Source organism: Neomonachus schauinslandi, chromosome 2, assembly GCF_002201575.2.
Source record: "Neomonachus schauinslandi chromosome 2, ASM220157v2, whole genome shotgun sequence".
Classification (NCBI taxonomy): domain Eukaryota; kingdom Metazoa; phylum Chordata; class Mammalia; order Carnivora; family Phocidae; genus Neomonachus; species Neomonachus schauinslandi.
In genome coordinates, this window is record NC_058404.1 from 35,789,214 (window position 1) to 35,811,925 (window position 22,712).

Consider the following 22,712-nt stretch of genomic DNA (forward strand, 5'->3'; position numbering starts at 1 on the left):
CAAAATACAGCATCCTTTCCTGATTAAAACTCTTCAGAGTATAGGGATAGAGGGAACATTCCTCAATTTCATAAAATCCATCTATGAAAAACCCACAGCGAATATCATCCTCAATGGGGAAAAGCTGAGAGCCTTTCCCTTAAGATCAGGAACATGACAAGGATGCCCGCTCTTGCCACTCTTGTTCAACATAGTACTAGAAGTCCTAGCAACAGCAATCAGACAACAAAAAGAAATAAAAGGTATTCAAATTGGCAAAGAAGAAGCCAAACTTTCTCTCTTCGCAGACGGCATGATACTTTACGTGGAAAATCCAAAAGACTCCACCCCCAAATTACTAGAACTCATACAGCAATTCAGTAATGTGGAAGGATACAAAATCAATGCACAGATATCAGTTGCTTTCTTATACACTAACAGTGCAACTGTAGAAAGAGAAATTAGAGAATCGATTCCATTTACAATAGCACCAAAAACCATAAGATACCTCAGAATAAACCTAACCAAAGAGGTAAAGGATCTATACTCTTGGAACTACAGAACACTCATGAAAGAAATTGAAGAAGACACAAAAAGATGAATAAATTTTCCATGCTCATGGATCGGAAGAATAAACGTTGTTAAAATGTCTAAGCTGCCCAGAGCAATCAGTACCTTCAGTGCCATCCCGATCAAAATTCCAATGACATTTTTCAAAGTGCTGGAACAAACAATCCTAATATTTGTATGGAATCAGAAAAGACCCTGAATCACCAAGGAAATGTTGAAAAAGAAAAAGCTGGGGGCATCATGCTGCCTGATTTCAAGCTATATTACAAAGCCATGATCACCAATACAGCATGGTACTGGCACAAAAACAGACATATAGACCAATGGAACAGAATAGAGAGCCCAGATATGGACCCTCAACTCTATGGTCAAATAATCTTCGACAAAGCAGGAAAAAATATGCAATGGAAAAGACAGTCTCTTCAGTAAATGGTGCTGGGAAAATTGGACAGCTATATAGAAAAGAATGAAACTCAATCATTCTCTAACACCATACGCAAAGATAAACTCAAAATGGATGAAAGACCTCAATGTGAAGCAGGAATCCATCAAAATCCTAGAGGAGAACATAGGCAGTAACCTCTTTGACATCGGCCACAGCAACTTCCTTCGAGATAATCTCCAAAGGCAAGTGAAGTAAAAGCAAAGATGAACTTTTGGGACTTCACCAAGTTAAAAAGCTTCTGCACAGCAAACGAAACAGTCAACAAAACAAAGAGGCAACCCACAGAATGGGAGAAGATATTTGCAAATGACACTACAGACAAAGGGCTGGTATCCAAGATCTGTAAAGAACTTCTCAAACTCAACACCCGAAAAACAAATAATCAAGTCAAAAAATGGGCAGAAGACATGAACAGACACTTCTCCAAAGAAGACATACAAATGGCTAACAGACACATGAAAAAATGTTCGTCATCACTAGCTGTCAGGGAAATTCAAATCAAAACCACATTGAGATACCACCTTACACCAGTTAGAATGACAAAATTTGACAAGGCAAGAAACAACAAGTGTTCGAGAGGTTGTGGAGAAAGGGGAACCCTCTTACACTGTTGGTGGGAATGCAAGTTAGTACAGCCACTTTGGAAAACAGTGTGGAGGTGCCTCAAAAAAATTAAAACTAGAGCTACCCTATGACCCAGCAATTGCACTCCTGGGTATTTACCCCAAAGACACAGATGTAGTGAAAAGAAGGGCCATATGCACCCCAATGTTCATAGCAGCAATGTCCTCAATAGCCAAACTGTGGAAAGAGCTGAGATGCCCTTCAACAGACGAATGGATAAAGAAGATGTGGTCCATATAGACAATGGAATATTACTCAGCCATCAGAAAGGATGAATACCCAACTTTTACATCAACATGGATGGGACTGGAGGAGATTATGCTAAGTGAAATAAGTCAAGCAGAGAAAGTCAATTATCATATGGTTTCACTTATTTGTGGAACATAAGGAATAGAATGGAGGACATTAGGAGGAGGAAGGGAAAACTGAAGGGGGGGGAAATTGGAGGGGGCGATGAACCTTGAGAGACTATGGACTCTGAGAAAGTGAGCGTTTTAGAGGGGGGTAGGGGGATGGGTTAGCCCGGTGATGGATATTAAGGAGGGCACGTACTGCATGGAGCACTGGGTGTTACATGAAAACAATGAATCATGGAACACTACATCAAAAACTAATGATGTACTGTATGGTGACTAACATAACATAATAAAAATAAAATTGAAATAACCTGTTTAGAAGCGGTAGACTTTATGTAGTTCTTTTTTTAAGATTTTATTTATTTATTTGACAGAGAGAGAGAACATGAGCACAGAAGCAGGCAGAGCAGCATACAGAATTAGGGGGAGAAGCGGACTCCCTGCTGAGCAGAGAGCCTGATACGGGGCTTAGTCCCAGCACCCTGGGATCATGACCTGAGCTGAAGGCAGACGCTTAACTGACTGAGCCACCCAGGTACCCCCAAGAGAAGTGCTAGACTTTATGTAGATTAGAATTAGGGACTTAATTGCAGAAATATACCATATGTCTGCACAATTTCTGTGGTTATTGGCTGATTAATGTATTCTTATAGAAAACATTATTGTATTTGTACTACATGGCAGGCAAGATACTTACCATATGTAGATCAACAATAGCAAATAAAAAGCAGTCACAAGACTCTGTTTAAATTGAAGTCTCCTACCAAAAAATAAATAAATAAATTGAAGTCTCCTTTGTTTATGAGATAATTACTAGATACTACTACTCTGACATTGTCACCTGATGTCTATTAGACTCAGACTTCCGTTATCTCTCCTAAAACCTGCTCTACCCACAGTCTTCTCCATGTCAGTTAATGGTAACTCCTTCCTTCTCGTAGTTTGGCACAAAAAATGTTGGAGTCATCCTTGACTTCTCTCTTTTTATTCACATTCTTCATCTTAAGTGCTATTCCTTTAAAACATATAAATAATCCAAACACTCCTTACTGTTTCCACTGCTGTCATGCTGGTACATCATCATCAGTTGAGTGGATTTCTGCAGGAACCCTTTGTATGTTCTTTCTGCTTAAAATAGCAACCATGGTGATCCTATTAAAGCACAAGTCAAATCATGTTACTCCTGCTCACTTTCCATTGTATCGTCCCCCCAAATTCCTCATTTCTCTCACAGTTTACTGTGGGAGTCAAGTCTTACAATGGCCTATTCTCACCTTTGTTGACTGCATCTCTCATTACTCATTCCTTCCCTGACTCACTCTACTCCAACCGCACTGGCTTCCTTATTGTTTCCTGTACACTCCAGGCAGGCTTTTACCTTAGGCTTTCACACTTGCTATTCTTTCCTGGCGTGATGTTCTTTTCCCAGATATCCAGTTCTCATTCGGTTGTCACAGTGTTTGAAGTACCTGTCCTGACTGCTATTGCTTCCCTCCCCCCACCCCCCCACCTCGGTCACCTGCTTCACCTCCTCCCTATTTTACCCCCATGGCACTTAACACCTTTGTATACTCTGCAGTTCACTTACCATGTGTATAGTTTTTCTCACTCACTAGAATGCCATATTTATGGGGGTGAGGATTTTTGTCTGCTTTGTTCACCATTTTATCCCTTGCACAGAAGAAGAGTGCCTTGTGCATAATAATGTTCAAATACTTGAATGAATGGTATTGTACAAGAGGACTCTTCCTCACAGTATCATTAATAGAGATTAGTGAGAAAAAGAATACTGAAAACAAGCCTTTTTGTTATTGTCAATAGATTTGTGGGAGATCTTTTCTTTCTATGTGAACCAAAATATTGCCTTGGCCCCCCCCTCCTTTTATTTTTTGTTACAGACAATTGACCTTTCTTTGTCTGTGGGTCAGTCTGTTAAAATCCTTCAAAACCCCACATTCAAAGACTTTTTTTTGTCAAATAGTAGTTAACGGTACAAAAATGTCTAGGCAGACTGCTTTCCATTTCCAAGAGCCAAGAGTCAGGACTATGTACTTCTCTGGAAAGTTTGGGCCAGTTAGCAAAGAACAGTGTAATATGTATATCCAGAACACAAAGTCTCACAGAAAGGATCTGTTTCTTAGGTTCCTTGGGAGTACAAAAGAGCCAACATAGACAGGGATGCCTCCTTAATAAGTATAATGCACCACAGTTTTCATTTCTGATGCTACTCTTGGCACCACTGCTCAAACTGTTGAAAGAGATTCTTTCAGGGCACCAAATTCCCCTGATAAAATTTTAATGGGACTTGGATTTCTCAAAGATCCTTGGTGTAGATGTGGGTATGTTTCTCTCTGATCTTCAAAAGTGAAAATAGGCAATGGGACTATCTGAATGTATTTTAGAGTTATTGAGTAAACCCATAACTAAAAAAACCCCAACAACATGTAGAACAAATCAAAATTGCATTTTTATAGATCTCACATGGATAGCTCAAGGTGGACAATTTCTAGAAGCCCATCTAGCCTTCAGAGTAGTAAGCATGGTTCTCAGGAGTTATCATAAGGTTTAAGCCTCAAACTGTAGCTAAAATTCTGCACTGTGCATTTTGCTTCTTTTTTTTGTTTGTTTGTTTGTTTTTTTGTTTTAAAGATTTTATTTATTTATTCATGAGAGACAGAGAGAGAGAGAGAGAGAGAGGCAGAGGGAGAAGCAGGCTCCCAAGGAGCAGGAAGCCCGATGCGGGACCCAATCCCAGGACCCTGAGATCATGACCTGAGCCGAAGGCAGACGCCTAACCATCTGAGCCACCCAGGCGCCCTGTGCATTTTGCTTCTTGGTGGCTATCATGCATCCTCACTGGAATGCCCATTCATGTTATTTTCACATGGCTCCCTGTATGTGATAGTGAGGGGAACATAAGAATGTTATCCTGTAGAGTGAAGAAGATTGGGGAAACATATAGCTAGTGTCAAATATTTGAGGAACTTTTATTATAGAAGGTAAATAAAACTGAATTTTGGATAGGACTAGATAATTTCTAAGGTCTTCTTACGATTTTATATATTAATGTAATTTATATGTTTGGAAGACATTTTCATGGAGGTATAATATAACCAAAATAGTGAATTATTATGTAGTAACTGAAATAATGTACTATATTTATTCTCATTTCTCTCTATTTTTTTCTCTCTGTTTTTTGGTAGTTTATTTTCTGCCATTGTAAATATTCACTTCTTGTTGGTTGAGGACATGATTTAAAATTTCAAAATGAATAATTGCTATGACATAAGATCTTTTTCTTAATGTTTATTATAGAGGTTCCAGAAACTTTAGCAGTTGCAGTGCAGAGGACTTTGAGAAGTTAACTTTAAATAAAGGAGGAAACTGCCTTCTTAATATTCCAAAGCCTGATGAAGCCTATAGTGCTCCCTTCTGTGGTAATAAATTGGTGGATCCTGGGGAAGAGTGTGACTGTGGTACTCCAAAGGTCAGTTTAATTTTTGATTTTTGCTTTGTGAAGTTACCTCAGGATTTGGAAAAAATGGAATAGCTTGCTTTGGGCAACTGGCATAGGAGTTGGTGAAATTTAGTGGCAAATGAGGATTGGTATTTTGCTTGTGGGGATATATGCCTGGGATTGGTCTTGTCTTCCTTCCCAGAATATAACTAATGGTGTCATCTGTTTTGACATCAAGGAAAGCACTGTGTTTATTCTTCTATTTTTTGCTACCTTCTGCCATTTCTGTTATGGTTATTAGGTCATTTATTTACTTTAAAGAACTAATCAGTTTTTCAGTTCGCTCTTTATTTGTAAGCTTCCACTGTTCCGGCACTACCATTGCAGAAATATTTGTTCAGTTGGACTCATTTTAATAATAAATTGAAGCGGATCCATTTTCCAGAGTCCTTCAGGAACAAAATTCTTGCTACTTAGGTTAGCATTCTCCCTTTATTCACCTTCAGTGTTGTGCCCACTGATCTCTGGCTCTGTCAGACCTGTTATGCACACTTAGCGCCTTAAGCCAATGCCCATCTTTGTTATTATTATTCTGTATCTTAGCCATTCTCCTCTCAAAGTGGCCTGTGTAAAAGTCCTTTTCTTCCTGGCCTTGCATTAAATTTTGAAGAAATTTGTTTAGTTGTGTTTAAGCTTGACCATATTCTTAATGTTTTCCACAAGTACTTCTTCTTCCGTATCTGACCATATCTGACTTTTGCCAGATGACTTCATGCTCTAGAAAGACAGCATGTATTTTATGATGTACTTGTGACGGGCCTTCATTAGACTGTTGCTGACTTTCAGGGACTTCTGCTAAATGTTTTGCGTGGTAAAATCCTCACAATAACCCTAAGAGGTTGATATTTTTCGTATTCTCATTTCAAATGAGGAAAGTAAGGCCCTAACAAGGTTTAAATTAACGTTATACTCTTCGGGTGACCAGGCTCTTCTCCTTTCCAGGCATTCTCAGATCTTTCTTCTTTAAATATTATATATCTTTTGCTTTCTCCTAACTGTTCGCTTCACTACCAAACTTGCTGAAATAGTCTATATTTGCATTTTGAACTTTCACACTACAGAATTACTCTTTAAGAAAGAATACCACTTCCGTCTCGAATACCACTTCCATCTCAAATACCACAGATTTTTTTTGGTACAAAAGTTTCAAATAGTAAGTACAAGCAAAGTTCCCTTTCATACCATTATTTCCTCCATAAATTTTTAAACTTCCTTCTACATTGGTAATCATTTTTATAAGTTTAGTGTGTTTCTTTTTAGACTTTGTACCTTTATACACACATATATAAAATGTACATTTGTAAATAGTTGGGTTTGTTTTAGGATTTTATTTTATTTTATTTTTTTTTTTTTTAAAGATTTTATTTATTCATTTGAGACACAGAGATACAGAGAGAGAGAGAGAGAGCATGAGGAGGGGGAGAGGCAGAGGGAGAGGGAGAAGCAGGCTCCCTGCTGAACCAGGAGCCCGATGTGGGGCTCGATCCCAGGACCCTGGGATCATGACCTGAGCCGAAGACAGACGCTTAACCATCTGGGCCACCCAGGCGCCCCAGGATTTTATTTTATTTTTTTGCATATCAGACTTAATATGTTGTATGTAGAGGTTTTGTTTTGTTTTGTTTTCTATTAATATATCTTGGAGATTTTTCCATGTCATTACCCTATGTAGACATGATCTTTTAATCTGCTGATTAGTATTCCCATATAAGGATGTACTGGTATTCCCATTTAAGGATATACTATGATTTCTTGAACCATACTCTCATTAATGGACATCTACTTATTGTAATTAGTATTTTTCTGTTGCAAACAGTCCCTCTTTGTGCACATCCCATGTATATATAGGCAGGTATGCAAGTATTTCTCTAAGATAATTACATAAGGGTAGAATTACTGAATTGAAGAGTATGTGTTTTTAAATTTTATTAGAGGCTATGAAATTTCCTACAAAAAGCCTGTGTCAATTTGCACTTCTACCAATAGTTTATTGTGGCATTTGGTGCCCCGCTACAGTATAGTCTTTCCAGGAAAGAATAATAAATATTTTCTTAAGAAGATATTGTTTCAGTTCTTAATCTTTTCATATGCTTATAGACTATGTGCATATTTTTTTGTATGAATGACCATTTTATATCCCTTATCAATTTTTCTGTTGGGTTATTCATTCTTTTAAATTGATTTTTAGGAGCTCACGTATTGTGGGCAAAGTCCGTTGTTTTGTATATGTTTTAATATTTCTCCTTTGTAGCTTACAATTTAGCTTTTAAAAAATTAGTTAACTTTATCTTTTAGAGAAGTTTTAGGGTCACAGAAAGATTGAATGGAAAGTACCAAGAGTTCCCATATACCACCCCACACACAACCTCCCATACTGTCCACGTCCTGCAGCACAGTGGGACATTTGTTACAGTCGGTGACTACATTGACAAGTCATCATCACCCGAAGTTTCCATTAAGGTTCTGTCTTTTCTTCCCCCAGTCTTACTTTTTAATTATAATTTTTAATTCATTTCCATTTTGTGTTCTATCAGTTTTTTTCTAGTTTACATTTTTTCTTCTCTTTTCATTTCCTTTATTTATTTACTGTTCATTTATTTATTTATTTTTTAAGTTTTTATTGAAATTCCAGTTACCATACAGTGTAATATTAGTTCCAGGTGTACCATATAGTGATTCAACACTTCCATACATCACCTGCTGCTCAGCACGCCAAGCACACTCCTTAATCCCCATCACCTATTTCACCCATCCCCCCCCACACTCTTCCCTCTGATAACCATCAGTTTGTTCTCTATAGTTTGAGTCTGTTTCTTGGTTTGGCTTAGGATTCACTCTTGACATTTAGCTTTTCATAGGATGTATTTTATTATACGGAAATTTGAAATTTAAATGAAGGAAAATTTATCAATTTTTTTCCTTAAGATTTAATGAATTTTGTATTTTGGCTCAGCTTGTAGTACTCTTATTTCAAGACTGTCATCATAGCCCCTCCATAATTTCTTTTAGCATTTTTGTAATGGAAAATATTTATATTAGCTCTTTAGTTGAGGGGGGCCACGTGAAATAATCTAGGGCATTAACTTTTATCCACTAATGATCAGTTGTTATAAAACCATTTAAAATTGTACTTATAAACAAAATTCCTGTGTATATAGTCTGTTTCCTCAAAGCCATATGTCTTACATAGTGTTTTTGAAAACAATTTGGCAGCTTTATTAAAGTATAATTGAATACAGTGTTAAAGAAACCAAATTTGGACTTAGATAATGAAAGGCTTTATTCAGAATAAAGACTATTGTAATAGGGAGAATGCTCTGATCTCAGAAATCTGAAAGCATCTTAAAATGAAATAAGAAAAGGTTTTTCTTTTAAAGGGTCAAGGTGAGGGCAAGCTGATAAGCAGAATCTTTTAAGAGGAAGCTGGATAAGCAAGGGGAAATGACCAGTGAGGTCTGATATGAAAGTGTTCTGCTGTAGTCAGCTGATTTACACGAATAGCTGATAGGAGGGAGGGGGTGGCACACTCCACTTTTTCTGTAGGGACAAGCAGAGCTCAGGGGCCTGTAGGAAAGAGAGGAGCTTTACTAAAAAACTAATAACTATGTTAGGACAGAGCAAAGAGTAAGAAATGTGCAATTGTGAAAACTTGGTCAACAATAAACTGCATATATTTAAAGTATATAAGTTGATACATTTTTGACACATGTATACTTGTGTGAAACCATCTTCATGATCAAGATAATAAACACGTCATTATCCCAAAAAGTTCTTTGTGACTCTTGGTACTCCCTTCTTTCCACCCCCCCCCCCCCCCCTTTTTAAAAAAGATTTTATTTATCCATTTGACAGAGGGAGAGTACAAGCTGGGGGAGTGGCAGGCAGAGGGAAAGGGAGAAGCAGGCTCCCCGCTGAGCAGGGGGAGCCCGATATGGGACTCAATCCCAGGACCCCAGGATCACGACCCGAGCCGAAGGCAATCGCCTAACCAGCTGAGTCACCCAGGCGCCCTTTCCATCCCTTTTTGTTCTCCCATCCTCAGGCAATCACTGATCTCCTTTCTGTCATTATACGTTAGTGTGCATTTCCTAGAATTTCATGTAAGTGGAATGATTTTTTTTTTCTCTAGCTTCATTCCCTCCGCATAATTATTTTGAGATTCATCCATGTTGCTACTGTGTCAGTAGTTCATTCCTTTTTATTGCTGTTTATCATTGAGTAGTATGGACATGGTACCGTTGGTTTATCTTTTCATCTGTTCATGTACATTTGGGTTCTTTCCAGTTTTTGGCTATTAACACGTAAAGCTGCTGTATTGGAAGACTTGCATACAAGTCTTCATATGGACTTATGTTTTCATTTCTCTTGGATAAATACCTAGGAGTGGAATGACTGGGTCATATGTTAGGTGTATAACTTTTCGAGACATGTTCAAATTGTTTTCCAAAGTGTTTGTACCATTTTACATCCCCAGTGTCAGTGTATGAGAGTTCTAGTTCTTTTACATCCTTGGCAACACTTCATATAGTCAGTCGTTCAGTTTAGCCATTCTCTTGAATGTGAAGTGGTACCTCACTGAGGTTTTAATTTGCATTTCCTTAGTGACTAGTGATGTTGAGCATGTTTTCATGTGCTTATTTGCCATTTGTATATCTTTTTTTGATGATGTGTCTGTTCACCTCTTTTCCCCATTTTGAAAATTAGATAGTTTTGGGAGTACTTCATATATTCTGGATATGAGTCCTTTATCCAGATTTGTAGATATTTTCTCCCAGTCTCTGGCTTATCTTTAATTACCTTAACAGTGTTTTTTGAAGACTAGAAGCTTTATATTTTGATGAAAGCCCATTTTACCAATTTATGCTTTTATGGGCTATGCTTTTTTGATGTTATATCTCAGGAATCTTTGTCTAATCTAAAGTTGCAAAGGTTTTCTCCTAGAAGCCTTCTAATTTTAGGGTTTATATTTAGGACTATGATCGATTTTGACTTAATTCTTTTGTATGGTACAAGGTTTAAATTAGAGTTCATTTATTTATTTATTTTAAAAATATTTTTATTTATTTATTTGATGCAGACAGAGAGGGGGGTGGCGCACAAGCAGGGAGAGAGGGAGAGGCAGACTCCCCGCTGAGCAGGGAGCCCAATTCAGGGCTCAGTCCCAGGACCCTGGGATCATGACCTGAGCCGAAGGCAGATGCTTAACTGACTGAACCACCCAGGTGTCCCTAGAGTTCATTTATTTTTACATTTTTATCATGAAAAGATTATAAACTAATGGGAAGTTGCATAAACAGTGCGAAGAGCCCCATGTATTTTCACCAGTTTCTCCCAAAAGTGACATCTTATGTAGCTCTCATGCAATATAAAAACCAGGACACTGACATTGATGCATTAACTAGATCACAGACTTTATTCAGTTTTCACCATTTTTAACCACATTTGTGTATGCGTGTGTATGTGTAATTTTATCCCATTTATTGATTTATGTAAACACCACCTCAGTTAACACAGAGAACTGTTCTATCATCACACAAAAAAACTCCCTGCTGCTACCTCTTTGTATTCATACCCACCCCCAACTCTAGCCCTGATCCCTTCCCCTGGCTACCTCTAAGCTGTTCTCTATCTGTAGTATTGCCATTTCAATAATGTCATATAAATGGAGTTTATATAAAATGGAGTATATATAAAATATATACTCTTTGAGACTGACTGTTTTCACTAAATGAAATGCCTTTGAGGTCAATCTAAAGTTGTTGTATGTATTACTATTTCATTCCTTTTTATGAGTATTGTTCCATTGGATGGATTTTACTACGGAGAACTTGGAATAATGTTTATGCTAGTGTTTCCACCAGCCCGGAGGTCCTGCCTGGAGTTTGTTTAACCATTGTTTAACCATGCAGAGTTTGCTTAATCATTCACCCATTAAAGGACATTTGGGTTTTTTTCTCACATTTTGCTATTAGAAATAAAGCTGCTATCAATTGTATTCCACTATTTATCATCAAAGAAATAAAGAAAAATATGGTCTTCATGATTAAAGAGATAAAAAATTTTAGAAAGAATGTAAATTATAATAAAGAACCAAATAGAAATTATAGAACTAAAAAGTCCAATAAATGAAAGTTTCACTGGATAGAATTAATAGCAGACTAATACGGCAGAAGAGTCAATGAACATGAAGCCGATCAAAAGAAATAATCCAATCTAAAGAACAAATAGAAAAGATAAAAGAAAAATGAGCAGAGAATCAGGGACACATAGGAGATATCAAATAGTCTAATGTAACTGTTAGTGAAATTTCAGGAGACTAAGAATGAAAGAAAAAATAAAAGAAATAATGGCTGAAAACCCCCCTAATTTAGGGAAAAACATTGACTTACAATTTCAAAACACCAAGTGAACCCATGCCAGAATCATTACAAAGAAAATTCACTTAGGTATACTGTAGTCAAAATGCTGATATAAAGGGAAAATAATGAAAGAAGCCAATAAAAAAACAGGGGAACAGAGATATGAATGGCAGCTGATTTTTTCCCTGAAACACTAAGGGCCAGAAGACAATAGAACAGCATATTTACAGTTCTCAGTGGAAGAAACTGTCAACCTAGAATTCCAAAGTAGGACAAATATTCTTCAAAAATGAAAGAAAGCTTATTTCCTCGGCCCCCTCTCTTCCCCTCTTCCTTCTGTCCCCTGTCTTATTCTTTCCCCCTCCTTCTCCTCTCTCAAACAATTCAGACCTGAACACATTAGCTGGAACATAGAGGAGATGTCTCTGTGGGTGGGAGGTTGTGGGATTTGTGTGGGGGGGGTGTGATGGGGAGCCATGGAGGCTTAAAGTGAGGTGAGAGAAGCCAGGCAAGATAAAAAGAATGTCCACATAAGGTGAAGACACACCCATTAGATAAGTCAGACCTTGAGCATGAAGAGAAAGGCATTGATGGATGCTTAATTCTCCATGATAATTAAAGGAACTTATGACTGAATGTATCCTCCTCCTCCAAATTTATATGTTGAAGCCCTAGCCCCCAGGGTAGCTGTATCTGCAGATGGGGCCTCCAAGTAAGTAATTAAGGTGAATGCGGTCAGGATGGGGTCCTGATCTGACAGGGTTAGTGTTTTTAAGAGAAGAGATCCTGAAGAGCTTGCTTGCTCTCTCTCTGTCAGAACATCCACACTGAAGAGGGGCCGTGTGAGCACACAGCCAGAAGGCAACTGTCTGCAAGCTAGGAAGAAAGTGCTTGCCAAAAACCGAATTGGCTGGAACTTTGTTTGGACCGCTAGCCTGTAGAACTATGGATAGTAAATTTCTGTTGTTGAAGCCACCAGTCTATGGTATCTTCTTCTGGCAGTTCCAGCAGACAAAGAGGCATTCTCTGTATGATTTCAGTCCTTTGAAAGTTGTTGAACTTTAAATGGTTATAAATGAAGAGTCACTGATAACTTCAGAAGGATAGTAAGTGATTTTCCAGAGAGTAACTGCTATAGCCCAGTTAGTATATGTGCTGCTGAAGCGAGCACAGCTATAGCCCAGTTAGAAAGAAGATTTTAGATCTGAGATAAGACTTTGATTAATGAAAATTGATGACAATGACTCCTTTCCTTATTGACAGTTATTTTCTTTTCACAGGAGTGTGAATCTGACCCTTGTTGTGAAGGAAGTACTTGTAAACTTAAATCATCTGCCGAATGTGCATATGGTGACTGTTGTAAAGACTGTTGGGTAAGTGTCATGAGCACACTATGAAGGCGCACACACGATTTGTGTCTTTCCACAATGTCAGCTTTATTCAGTCGTAAAGCAAAGTTAAATCACAATTAGAAAGCAGGTTTCAGGATTCCAAACTCAGTGACAATCAATTGATCATGTGATTGAACTTGGCTTCTTACAAAGCACCCATAGCAGGAGAGAAGACAAGCCACACAACGAACAAGATAACAGAAGGGTGCAGGAAATTCACAAACCAAATTTGAAGTCAGTCTGTGGGCGTGTGGTTGAGGTAAGGCCTCGGTCTGGTCCGGGTCAGCTCTCTGCACTCAATGCTTCTGATGTTCTAGTGGTGAAGACTCTTGGTTCTGTTCGGAGATCCCGGAGATCAATGGGGCAGAGCCTTCTGCGGCAATTGCCTTTTTAAATCAGACAAAGAGGGGTCAGGTCTGAAGAGTTTGACAGTTTTCTGCCAAAATCCTTCCCTTTTTAAAGGGATTTACTCCATTTTGGGTCTCTGCAGACCTCCTCTGGTTCTTCGTGTTCAGTTCTGGGGTGTCGGCTGACGTGGGTCCCAGTGATACCTCCTAGCTGCAGTAACTGAACTGCTCACGTCATTGCATGACATAGTCTCCTGCTTGACGTGAGAGACTCCATTTTGCTCTCTACATTCCACTCCATGATTCCTCATGGCAAATTCTGTAAGGGCCATGCAGGAATCAAGTATGTCTTACAGCAGGATGGCAGTAGTAGTTTGGTAACATAGCAAAAGGTACTTTTAGGTTATTTAATCAAGTTTTCAATAGAAATCAAACAAAATCAGTTAAATTCAAACCATATAAGATAAAGAGCACATCAAATCCAAACAAGATAGATATATTAAAATGAATCAAGCAAACACAAAAACTCCCAACTCAAAGTCACATCTAATTGAATAAAGTCAAACAAAAAGAAGACAATAAAAAAAATACATATGGAATCTTCAACATAGGCTCTTGGTGTATCCAAAAAAGAATGGCGAGGGTATGGTTAATCATAGTCTTTCTGTGATTTTTTTCTTTTTAAGTTTAAGAGTGCATAACATTCTAATAGCATATTTAATAAGATATATAGCAAAAATGATAACTAAAAGGACTTCCTTAATGGATTCCCAAACATGTGTAGAGATAATTCCATCCCATCGTTAGGTATTTTAAAGGGTTATAGTCAGACCAGAAGCCAAAACAAACCACCTGTTTGAAGGGTTTTGCTAACAATTCTAGAAAGGAACATTTATTATGTAAGTTTTCTATGTCTTTGTTTAATGCAGCTAAGTTAGTATTAGTGACGGCTGAAGCTGCATGAATGGCCTGCATAGCATTTTTAAAGTGGGTTAGCTTGTTGGTTAAGGTTTTATGGGCTGCTTTGAGTCCTTCCATGTTTTCATCCAAAAGTTTATCAATTTTGTCAGTTTTAACCCAAGGTATTTCTGTTATTTTATATGGTAAGATGTTGGAAGATCTTTCTATGAATATTCTGAGATGTAGGTACCCATTTTGGCAACATTATTACATGTTACATTAATAGCATACAATATTTTAATACATTCATTGTTTATGGTGATAGTAGTATCCTTCATTTTAGTATGATTGAAGAATTTAACCTCTGAATAATCATTAGCACAAATTATCCAGTTAAAGTGTCCCATATTCAAAAATAACTTTTCAGTGGATGTTCTTGTTAAAGGAAAAAGATCAGCATTGATTTCCAATTCATGCCAGGTATAGTACATGTTATGAGATCATTGAAATACCATTTCTTTGGGTAATAATATCCATCCATCCACAGGGGTGTATGTGTTACCGGAGTGCAGTATTACCATGTATTTGTTGTGGCACAGCATGTGAGTCATATACTAGTAGGCTTTGACCTCCTAATACTCTTTTTTTAAAAAGTTTTATTTTATTATGTTAGTCACCATACATTACATCATTAGTTTTAGATGAAGTGTTCCATGATTCATTGTTTGTGCATAACACCCAGTGCTCCATGAAGAACGTGCCCTCTTTAATACCCATCACCAGGCTAACCCATCCCCCCCCCTCCCCTCTAGAACCCTCAGTTTGTTTCTCAGAGTCCATAGTCTCTCATGGTTCGTCTCCTGCTCCGATTTCCCGCCCTTCATTTTCCCCTCCCTCCTATTTTCTTTTTTTTTTTTTTTTTTAACATATACTGCATTATTTGTTTCAGAGGTACAGATCTGTGATTCAACAGTCTTGCACAATTCACAGCACTCACCATAGCACATACCCTCCCCAATGTCTATCACCCAGCCACCCCATCCCTCCCACCCCCCACCACTCCAGCAACCTTCGGTTTGTTCCCTGAGATTAAGAATTCCTCATATCATTGAGATCATATGATACTTGTCTTTCTCTGATTGACTTATTTTGCTTAGCATAATACCCTCTAGTTCTATCCACGTTGTTGCAAATGGCAAGATTTCATTTTTTTGATGGCTGCATAATATTCCATTGTGTATATATATATATATATATATATATATATATATATATATATACACACACCATATCTTCTTTATCCATTCATCTGTTGATGGACCTCTTGGCTCTTTCCACAGTTTGGCTATTGTGGACATCACTGATGTAAATATTGGGGTGCATGTACCCCTTTGGATACATTTGTATCTTTGACCTCCTAATACTCTTAACAATGAAAGTTTACATTGCCCTCTATTGTCACAACCTGAAGGTCTCGAGGTGTATAATTGTAAAGGAGATTCAGTCCAGTCAGAAGAATACATTTTTCCTGTTGCTGTAATGTTTTTAATATCATTCCATGCTCTCTCAAGAAGGTTATTGATTCTGTAGCAATTATTTTTTAATTGTTCATTCAAATAAAAATTTCTCAGATTAAGTAAATTTTTTTGCAGGGCCTGAACCTTATGGTTGATATTTTAATTAAATTCCAGTTGGTATGCATGATCTATGGACAATAGAATGTAATTCTTTAAATGCTGAGAAAATTTTGGAACCTAAGTTTTCTACTGCGTTATTTAAGGGGTTCACATGTTTTTTAAATGCAAATAATTCTTGCTTAATAGTTTGGATTTCTGCTTCCTGAATTGCAGAGATAATTAAGTTAGAGATGATGCCTAGTCCTACCAGGAATTATAAAGGTTTTCTAAGTCTAATTTTGTCAGTGGATGGTAGGTCAGGTAATGCATGGGAGGTTGTTAGCTATACAAATTGGTATAGATGAATTAGTTATATTCTCACAGATAGGGTGCTGTACTGACCATATATGTTCTACCTATTGTGCGTCTGATGGTTAGGTTAATGAGAAGTATTGTTGCATACCTGGATTGTCCTCCCAAGTTATAAGTGTCAAATCTAGATCATTTTCAGGAGATTCCGGGAGGTCTGGTATGGTTGAGTCTGGTGATTGTTGCGTCTCTCTCTCTCCTAATGTAAAAAACCTTATTCTTTTAGTGCTGTCTTAATTAAGCAGATGGTATAATTAGCTAATTTTCTGCACTGTGGTTGGGTCCTATTACCAATGTGGCAATTTCCGTTGTGGCAATAGGCGAAGTATCTGGTTAGTTCAGCAAGACAAAGAATCAGGAGAATATTAATAATTATAAGTAATATTTGCCCAGCAGCATTATTGGCAGGAAACGAGATCAACACTGCATTTTTGTGTCCTAATTTATAATGTAAGTGTGCATGTATTAGACTTGTCTTATAATGACAAGTACAAAGTAAGCAGGGGCATAAAAATATATATCAGTTTTTTTTTTCTAATCTGTAATAGAAAGCCCTTCTAGTATGTAATTTTTCTTCAGTGATTTTTAAGGTATGTCCATAGGAGAAAAGTCCTGGATTTTCTTAAGTTGCAACTGTCCTTTAGCCCCTGTAGTCTGAGAAATGTTTCCGTGCCTGTGAGCAACAATGTCCTGTAATGAGGTGGAATTGTCCCTCAGTTTTGTTGCTGCTTTATATGTAAGTCTAAGCGGTGTCTATTGTTACCTCCCTTTTTTCTGTATCTGGGGCAGGGGTGTTTGACATCTTATGAGGACCATCTTTTTGTAACCTGTCTCTTTGATTTAGCAAAAAGCAAGCTATATCCAGGGCTTGTTAAAAACTTCCTTGTTTCTCTTATCAATCGTAATTCTCTCTCTTTTTTTTTTTTTTTAAAGATTTTTAATTTATTTATTTGACAGACAGATAGCGAGAGCAGGAACACAAGCAGGGGGGATGGGAGAGGGAGAAGCAGGCTTCCTGCTGAGCAGGAAGCCCGATGCGGGTCTCGATCCCAGGACCCTGGGATCATGACCTGAGCCGAAGGCAGACGCTTAATGATTGAGCCACCCAGGCACCCCTCGTAATTCTCTTTTTAATAATCAATTAAATCCCTTTGTATATCTAGCAGCTGTAGGATTGTAGGCTAGATGGTAATTCTATTGTAAGTCCCATAGATCACAGAGCTTTTTAACTGAGGTGGCTGTAAAGTGAGTTCCCTGATCACTTTCTACTATTACTGGTGCTCCAAAGTGAGCTGCCCATGACTATAGAGCCCTTATTGTTGCATGAGCTGAAGGGCTAGAGGCAGCCAGAGCTTATCCCTAAATCTGTATATATGTCTACCAGGGTAGAGGCATGTATCTGTGGATAGCTGTGATTTAAACGTCCTAGAAAGTCTGTACTGTAAAATTAAATGTGGTAGGCTTGTATGTATATATCTGTTGATGCAGTGTACCCGTATTTACGTATCATCTGTTTACATGTGATGCATCCTTGTAATGCTCTTTTTTTCTCCTGCCAAGTAACTTTAAGATTTCTTTCAGTGAACCATTTATATAAGGCATGTGTTCCTGTTTGTGCTTTGTATGTATTTCCATAATTGTATGTGGAGTTATTAGTATTTCTGTTATTTCCTTATCTGTGTGATATTGGTTTCCTGTCTTTTTAAATTTCAACTGGTGTTACTTTAGGTACCTCCCATTTTCCATCCCTATCTCTTTGTAATATTATTAGTGGCAATGTGTGTCTCCATCCTTCCTTATCTCTTTTTAATTTTAATTTTAATCCTTCCTTTGTTTCTATTGCCTCAGTGTCTCTTGTCAATGCATCAACCTCATTATTATATTTCGATACCTCTGTGTTGTCTTTTTTTGTGTGCTGACACATGTGTAACATATTTTAATTTTCTCTGAAGCTATATATAATTCTTCCCAATATTCTCTTGACCATATGTCTTTGCCATTTATTTTAAGATCATTTCTTTCCCATTTTCCTGACCACAGGGCTACTGCCCATGAGTCAGTAAAAATATATATGGTGCTTTGATTCTCCTCTAATGATTTTCTTATAGCCAATACTACTGCAATTAATTCTACATGTTCTGCAGATTGAGTTTTACCTTTTTCTCTGAGGATCAGATTGTCCCAGGGTCTCAGTGCTGTGGCTGCCCGTTCTGTTCTTCCAGAGACTACAGGGGGTGATCCATCTGTAAACCAGCCATTTGATAGACCTTTAGATCAGGATGGGATGTATTTCCCTAAGTTTTGAGTATGGATTTGCCTTTCCCTTGGAATAAATTCTAGCAAGACTATTTCCGTCTTACATATCTCCTCGGTGTGAAGTTCTGGTTGTCCCTGGAAGGACATGTCTCTTCCTTGGATATACCATTTCCAAGTTAGCAATTTCAAATCAATTTGGATACCTGTCCATTCTTCTGGGCTCAGTTTTATCCAGTGGAACAAAGGTATATGACTCGGCACTGTTATTTTTTGATTTCCCAATAGGGGTTCTATATTTTTTAAAGCTTCATATAGCAACCATATATGTTTTTCAAATATTGAATATTTATGTTCTGAATATGGGAACTTTGTAGTCCAAAATCCTATCGGTAGAAAATTAGGTTTATGTTCCTTCTTTGTCCATAGGGACCATGACCATATTCTCCACTCATCAATATTTCTATTCTTAATGGTTCTCCTGCTGCTGGATAATGTATTGTTTCAATTGTCTTAATAAAATCCCTTAATGTATCTAAAGCCTGTTGTTGTTGTTGTTCTGTCCATTCAAAATCTTGTGCCTTTCTAGTTATTTTGTAAGTAGGTTTTAAGATTATATTTAAGTATGGTAGATGCTGTCTCCAATATCCAAATAAGCCTATAAGTCTCTGGGCCTCTCTTTTATCTTTAGGTGTCCTATTGCTTGTATTTTATCTATTACCTTATCGGTACCTTCCTTCCTTCAGAAGACCATTGAATTCCTAGAAATTTGCAATGAGTGTCTGGCCTGATATTTTTTCATCGTTAATAGTCCATCTCTGTTCCCTTAAATGCTGTATTAACTTTTCCTTTTCTTGTCTTAATTGCTCCTTATCTTTTTTTGTTGTTATTATGTCATCAGTATAGGATATTACTACTAGAGATTTGTACAATGATTGATCTATAGGAGTGGACAGGATAGTATGTGCTATTACTGGGCTATTCAGATATCTTTGGGGCAGCCTTACAAATTGATACTGTTTGCCTTCCCATGAGAATGTGGTATATTCCTGGCTTTTTCCTGTAATAGGTATTGCAAAAAAACATGTCGGACATATCTATAGTCACATAATATTTTCCATGATAACTAGTTATCTTACTTATTACTTCTTCTGTGTCAGATAATGCTCCCATTGATTTTGGTGATATTTTATTTAGATTTCTATAATCTACTGTTAGCCTATATTGTCCACTAGGTTTTAACACTGGCCATATGGGACTATTAAAACTGGATGACATTCCTGGAATAATTATACCCTCTTTTAATAATTCCATTATTTTTTCTCTTATTTCCTTATGTCCCCCTTTTAATGGGTATCGTTTAGTAAATGATTCCCTATGGGGTCTTGGGAGTTCTATTGGATCTATCTTTACTTGTGCTAAGCATATATTCTTATTTTTCTTTCTTTTTAATGGCATCCATTCCTCATATAATTTTAGAATTAAATCCATTCCTATAATATTTCCTAGCTGCAGAGCACTCACAAAAGTATGTCTTATAGGTTCTCTTCATACATTAACACTTCTGTTTCTATGGGTTTTCCCTGGATTATTTTTCCTCCTAGTCCTTCAATGTTTATAGTTTTTCCTTTATTAGGTCTTTCTCTCTTTAATAATGATATTTGGGATCCTGTATCTACTAAAGATGTGTTATTATTTTCTTTCCTATCTTTAATGCTAATTGCATATATGGCCTATTATCCCTGGATTTGGTGGCCTGCCAGTCCATCCCGGGGTCCTCTAGTTTTTTGTAAAGAAAGTTTTAGTAAATCTTCCTTGTACCCCGTGTCCACTATCACCACTGCTATTCAACATAGTATTAGAAGTCCTAGCCACAGCAATCAGACAACAAAAAGAAATCAAAGGCATCCAAATCGGCAAAGAAGAAGTCAAACTCTCACTGTTTTTAGATGATATGATACTTTATGTGGAAAACCCAAAAGACTCCACCCCAAAACTGCTAGAACTCATACAGGAATTCAGTAAAGTGGCAGGATAGAAAATCAATGCCCAGAAATCAGTGGCATTCCTATACACCAACAACAAAACAGAAGAAAAAGAAATTAAGGAGTCGATCCCATTTATAATTGCACCCCAAACCATATGATACCTAGGAATAAATCTCACCAAAGAGGCAAAGGATCTGTACTCAGAAAACTATAAAATACTCATGAAAGAAATTGAGGAAGACACAAAGAAATGGAAAAACGTTCCATGCTCATGGATTGGAAGAACAAATATTGTGAAGATGTCAATGCTACCTAGAGCAATCTACACATTCGGTGCAATCCCCATCAAAATACCATCCACTTTTTTCAAAGCAATGGAACAAATAATCCTAAAATTTGTATGGAACCAGAAAAGACCCCGAATAGCCAGAGGAATGTTGAAAAAGAAAAGCAAAGCTGGCGGCATCACAATTCCGGACTTCCAGCTCTATTACAAAGCTGTCATCATCAAGACAATATGGTACTGGCACAAAAACAGACACATAGATCAATGGAACAGAATAGAGAGCCCAGAAATGGACCCTCAATTCTATGGTCAACTAATCTTTGACAAAGCAGGACAGAATGTCCAATGGAAAAAAGACAGTCTCTTCAACAAATGGTATTGGGAAAATTGGACAGCCACATGCAGAAGAATGAAGCTGGACCATTTCCTTACACCACACACAAAAATAGACTCTGAATGGCTGAAAGACCTCAATGTGAGACAGGAGTCCATCAAAATCCTAAAGGAGGACACAGGCAGCAACCTCTTCAACCTCAGCTGCAGCAACTTCTTCCTAGAAACATCGCCAAAGGCAAGGGAAGAAAGGGCAAAAATGAACTATTGGGACTTCCAGATAAAAAGCTTTTGCGGGCGCCTGGGTGGCTCAGTTGGTTAAGCGACTGCCTTCGGCTCAGGTCATGATCCTGGAGTCCCTGGATCGAGTCCCGCATCGGGCTCCCTGCTCAGCAGGGAGTCTGCTTCTCCCTCTGACCCTCCCCCCTCTCATGTGCTCTCTCTCATTCTCTCTCTCTCAAATAAATAAATAAAATCTTAAAAAAAAAAAAGATAAAAAGTTTTTGCACAGCAAAAGAAGCAGTCATCAAAACCAAAAGACAACCGACAGAATGGGAGAAGATATTTGCAAATGACATATCAGATAAAGGGCTAGTATCCAAAATCTATAAAGAACTTATGATATGATATCATCATATCATCATCATATCATATTACATCAAAAACTGATGATGTAATGTATGGTGATTAACATAACAATAAAAAAGTAAAAAAAATAAATTAAAAAACTAAATTAAAAAAAAAATCTTCCTTGTTCCCTTTGCCGGTATTCTTGCTCCTCTCTTAATGGTTTGAATGAAACGTTTATTTTTTCTCCTCTTCTGTCTTGCTCTTTTGTATCCATTTGTATTACTTTCCTCATTTCTTTGCTCTCTGTTTCTATACTGATTTCTGTTCCATGTGACTTCTTGTTGATGTTTTCTTTGATTTCTTTCTGAATATCCTTGATTATATTCTCTATTCCCTCTTTTTTGATAATTCCGTGTCCTGTATTTGTCAAATGGTCTGTTTGTTTTGTTTCCAGATACCTGCACAGTGGTATTAAATGTAAACCTTCTGGTGTGGTCTGTCTCTCTCAGCGGATGATTGCATGTATGTTCGTTTGTTTGAGTAGGGCATGCAGGTGCCCTTGAGGGCTTAGATATGTCCTCAGCATGTGATTGCTGTGTTTCCTGAACTATAAATGTTATCTTATGTGTGCCTGATAATTCAGCTGGTAATCTGAATGTATTTATTACATCTTGCATGGTATGGCATCCTGCCAGTGCATTCATAAATGAAATCTTTGTTTTTGGGGCTCCTAACAGAGGTGCTCTTTTAATCTCATTAGTGGCAGGCACCTCAAAGGGTGTGGTGAATCTTCCCTGAGTGTCATATAT

At 37.5% G+C, this 22,712-nt stretch overlaps 1 protein-coding gene across 1 annotated transcript in view; it reads left to right on the forward strand.

Moving 5' to 3' along the window:
- Nucleotides 1-22,712, forward strand: part of ADAM9 (ADAM metallopeptidase domain 9) — a 141,268-nt gene that overhangs the window by 75,669 nt on the left and 42,887 nt on the right. The window contains exons 12-13 of the mRNA XM_044912805.1: nucleotides 5,290-5,461; nucleotides 13,131-13,223. Of these exons, the coding sequence (XP_044768740.1) occupies nucleotides 5,290-5,461; nucleotides 13,131-13,223 (265 nt within the window). The remainder of the gene's footprint in view (nucleotides 1-5,289; nucleotides 5,462-13,130; nucleotides 13,224-22,712) is intronic.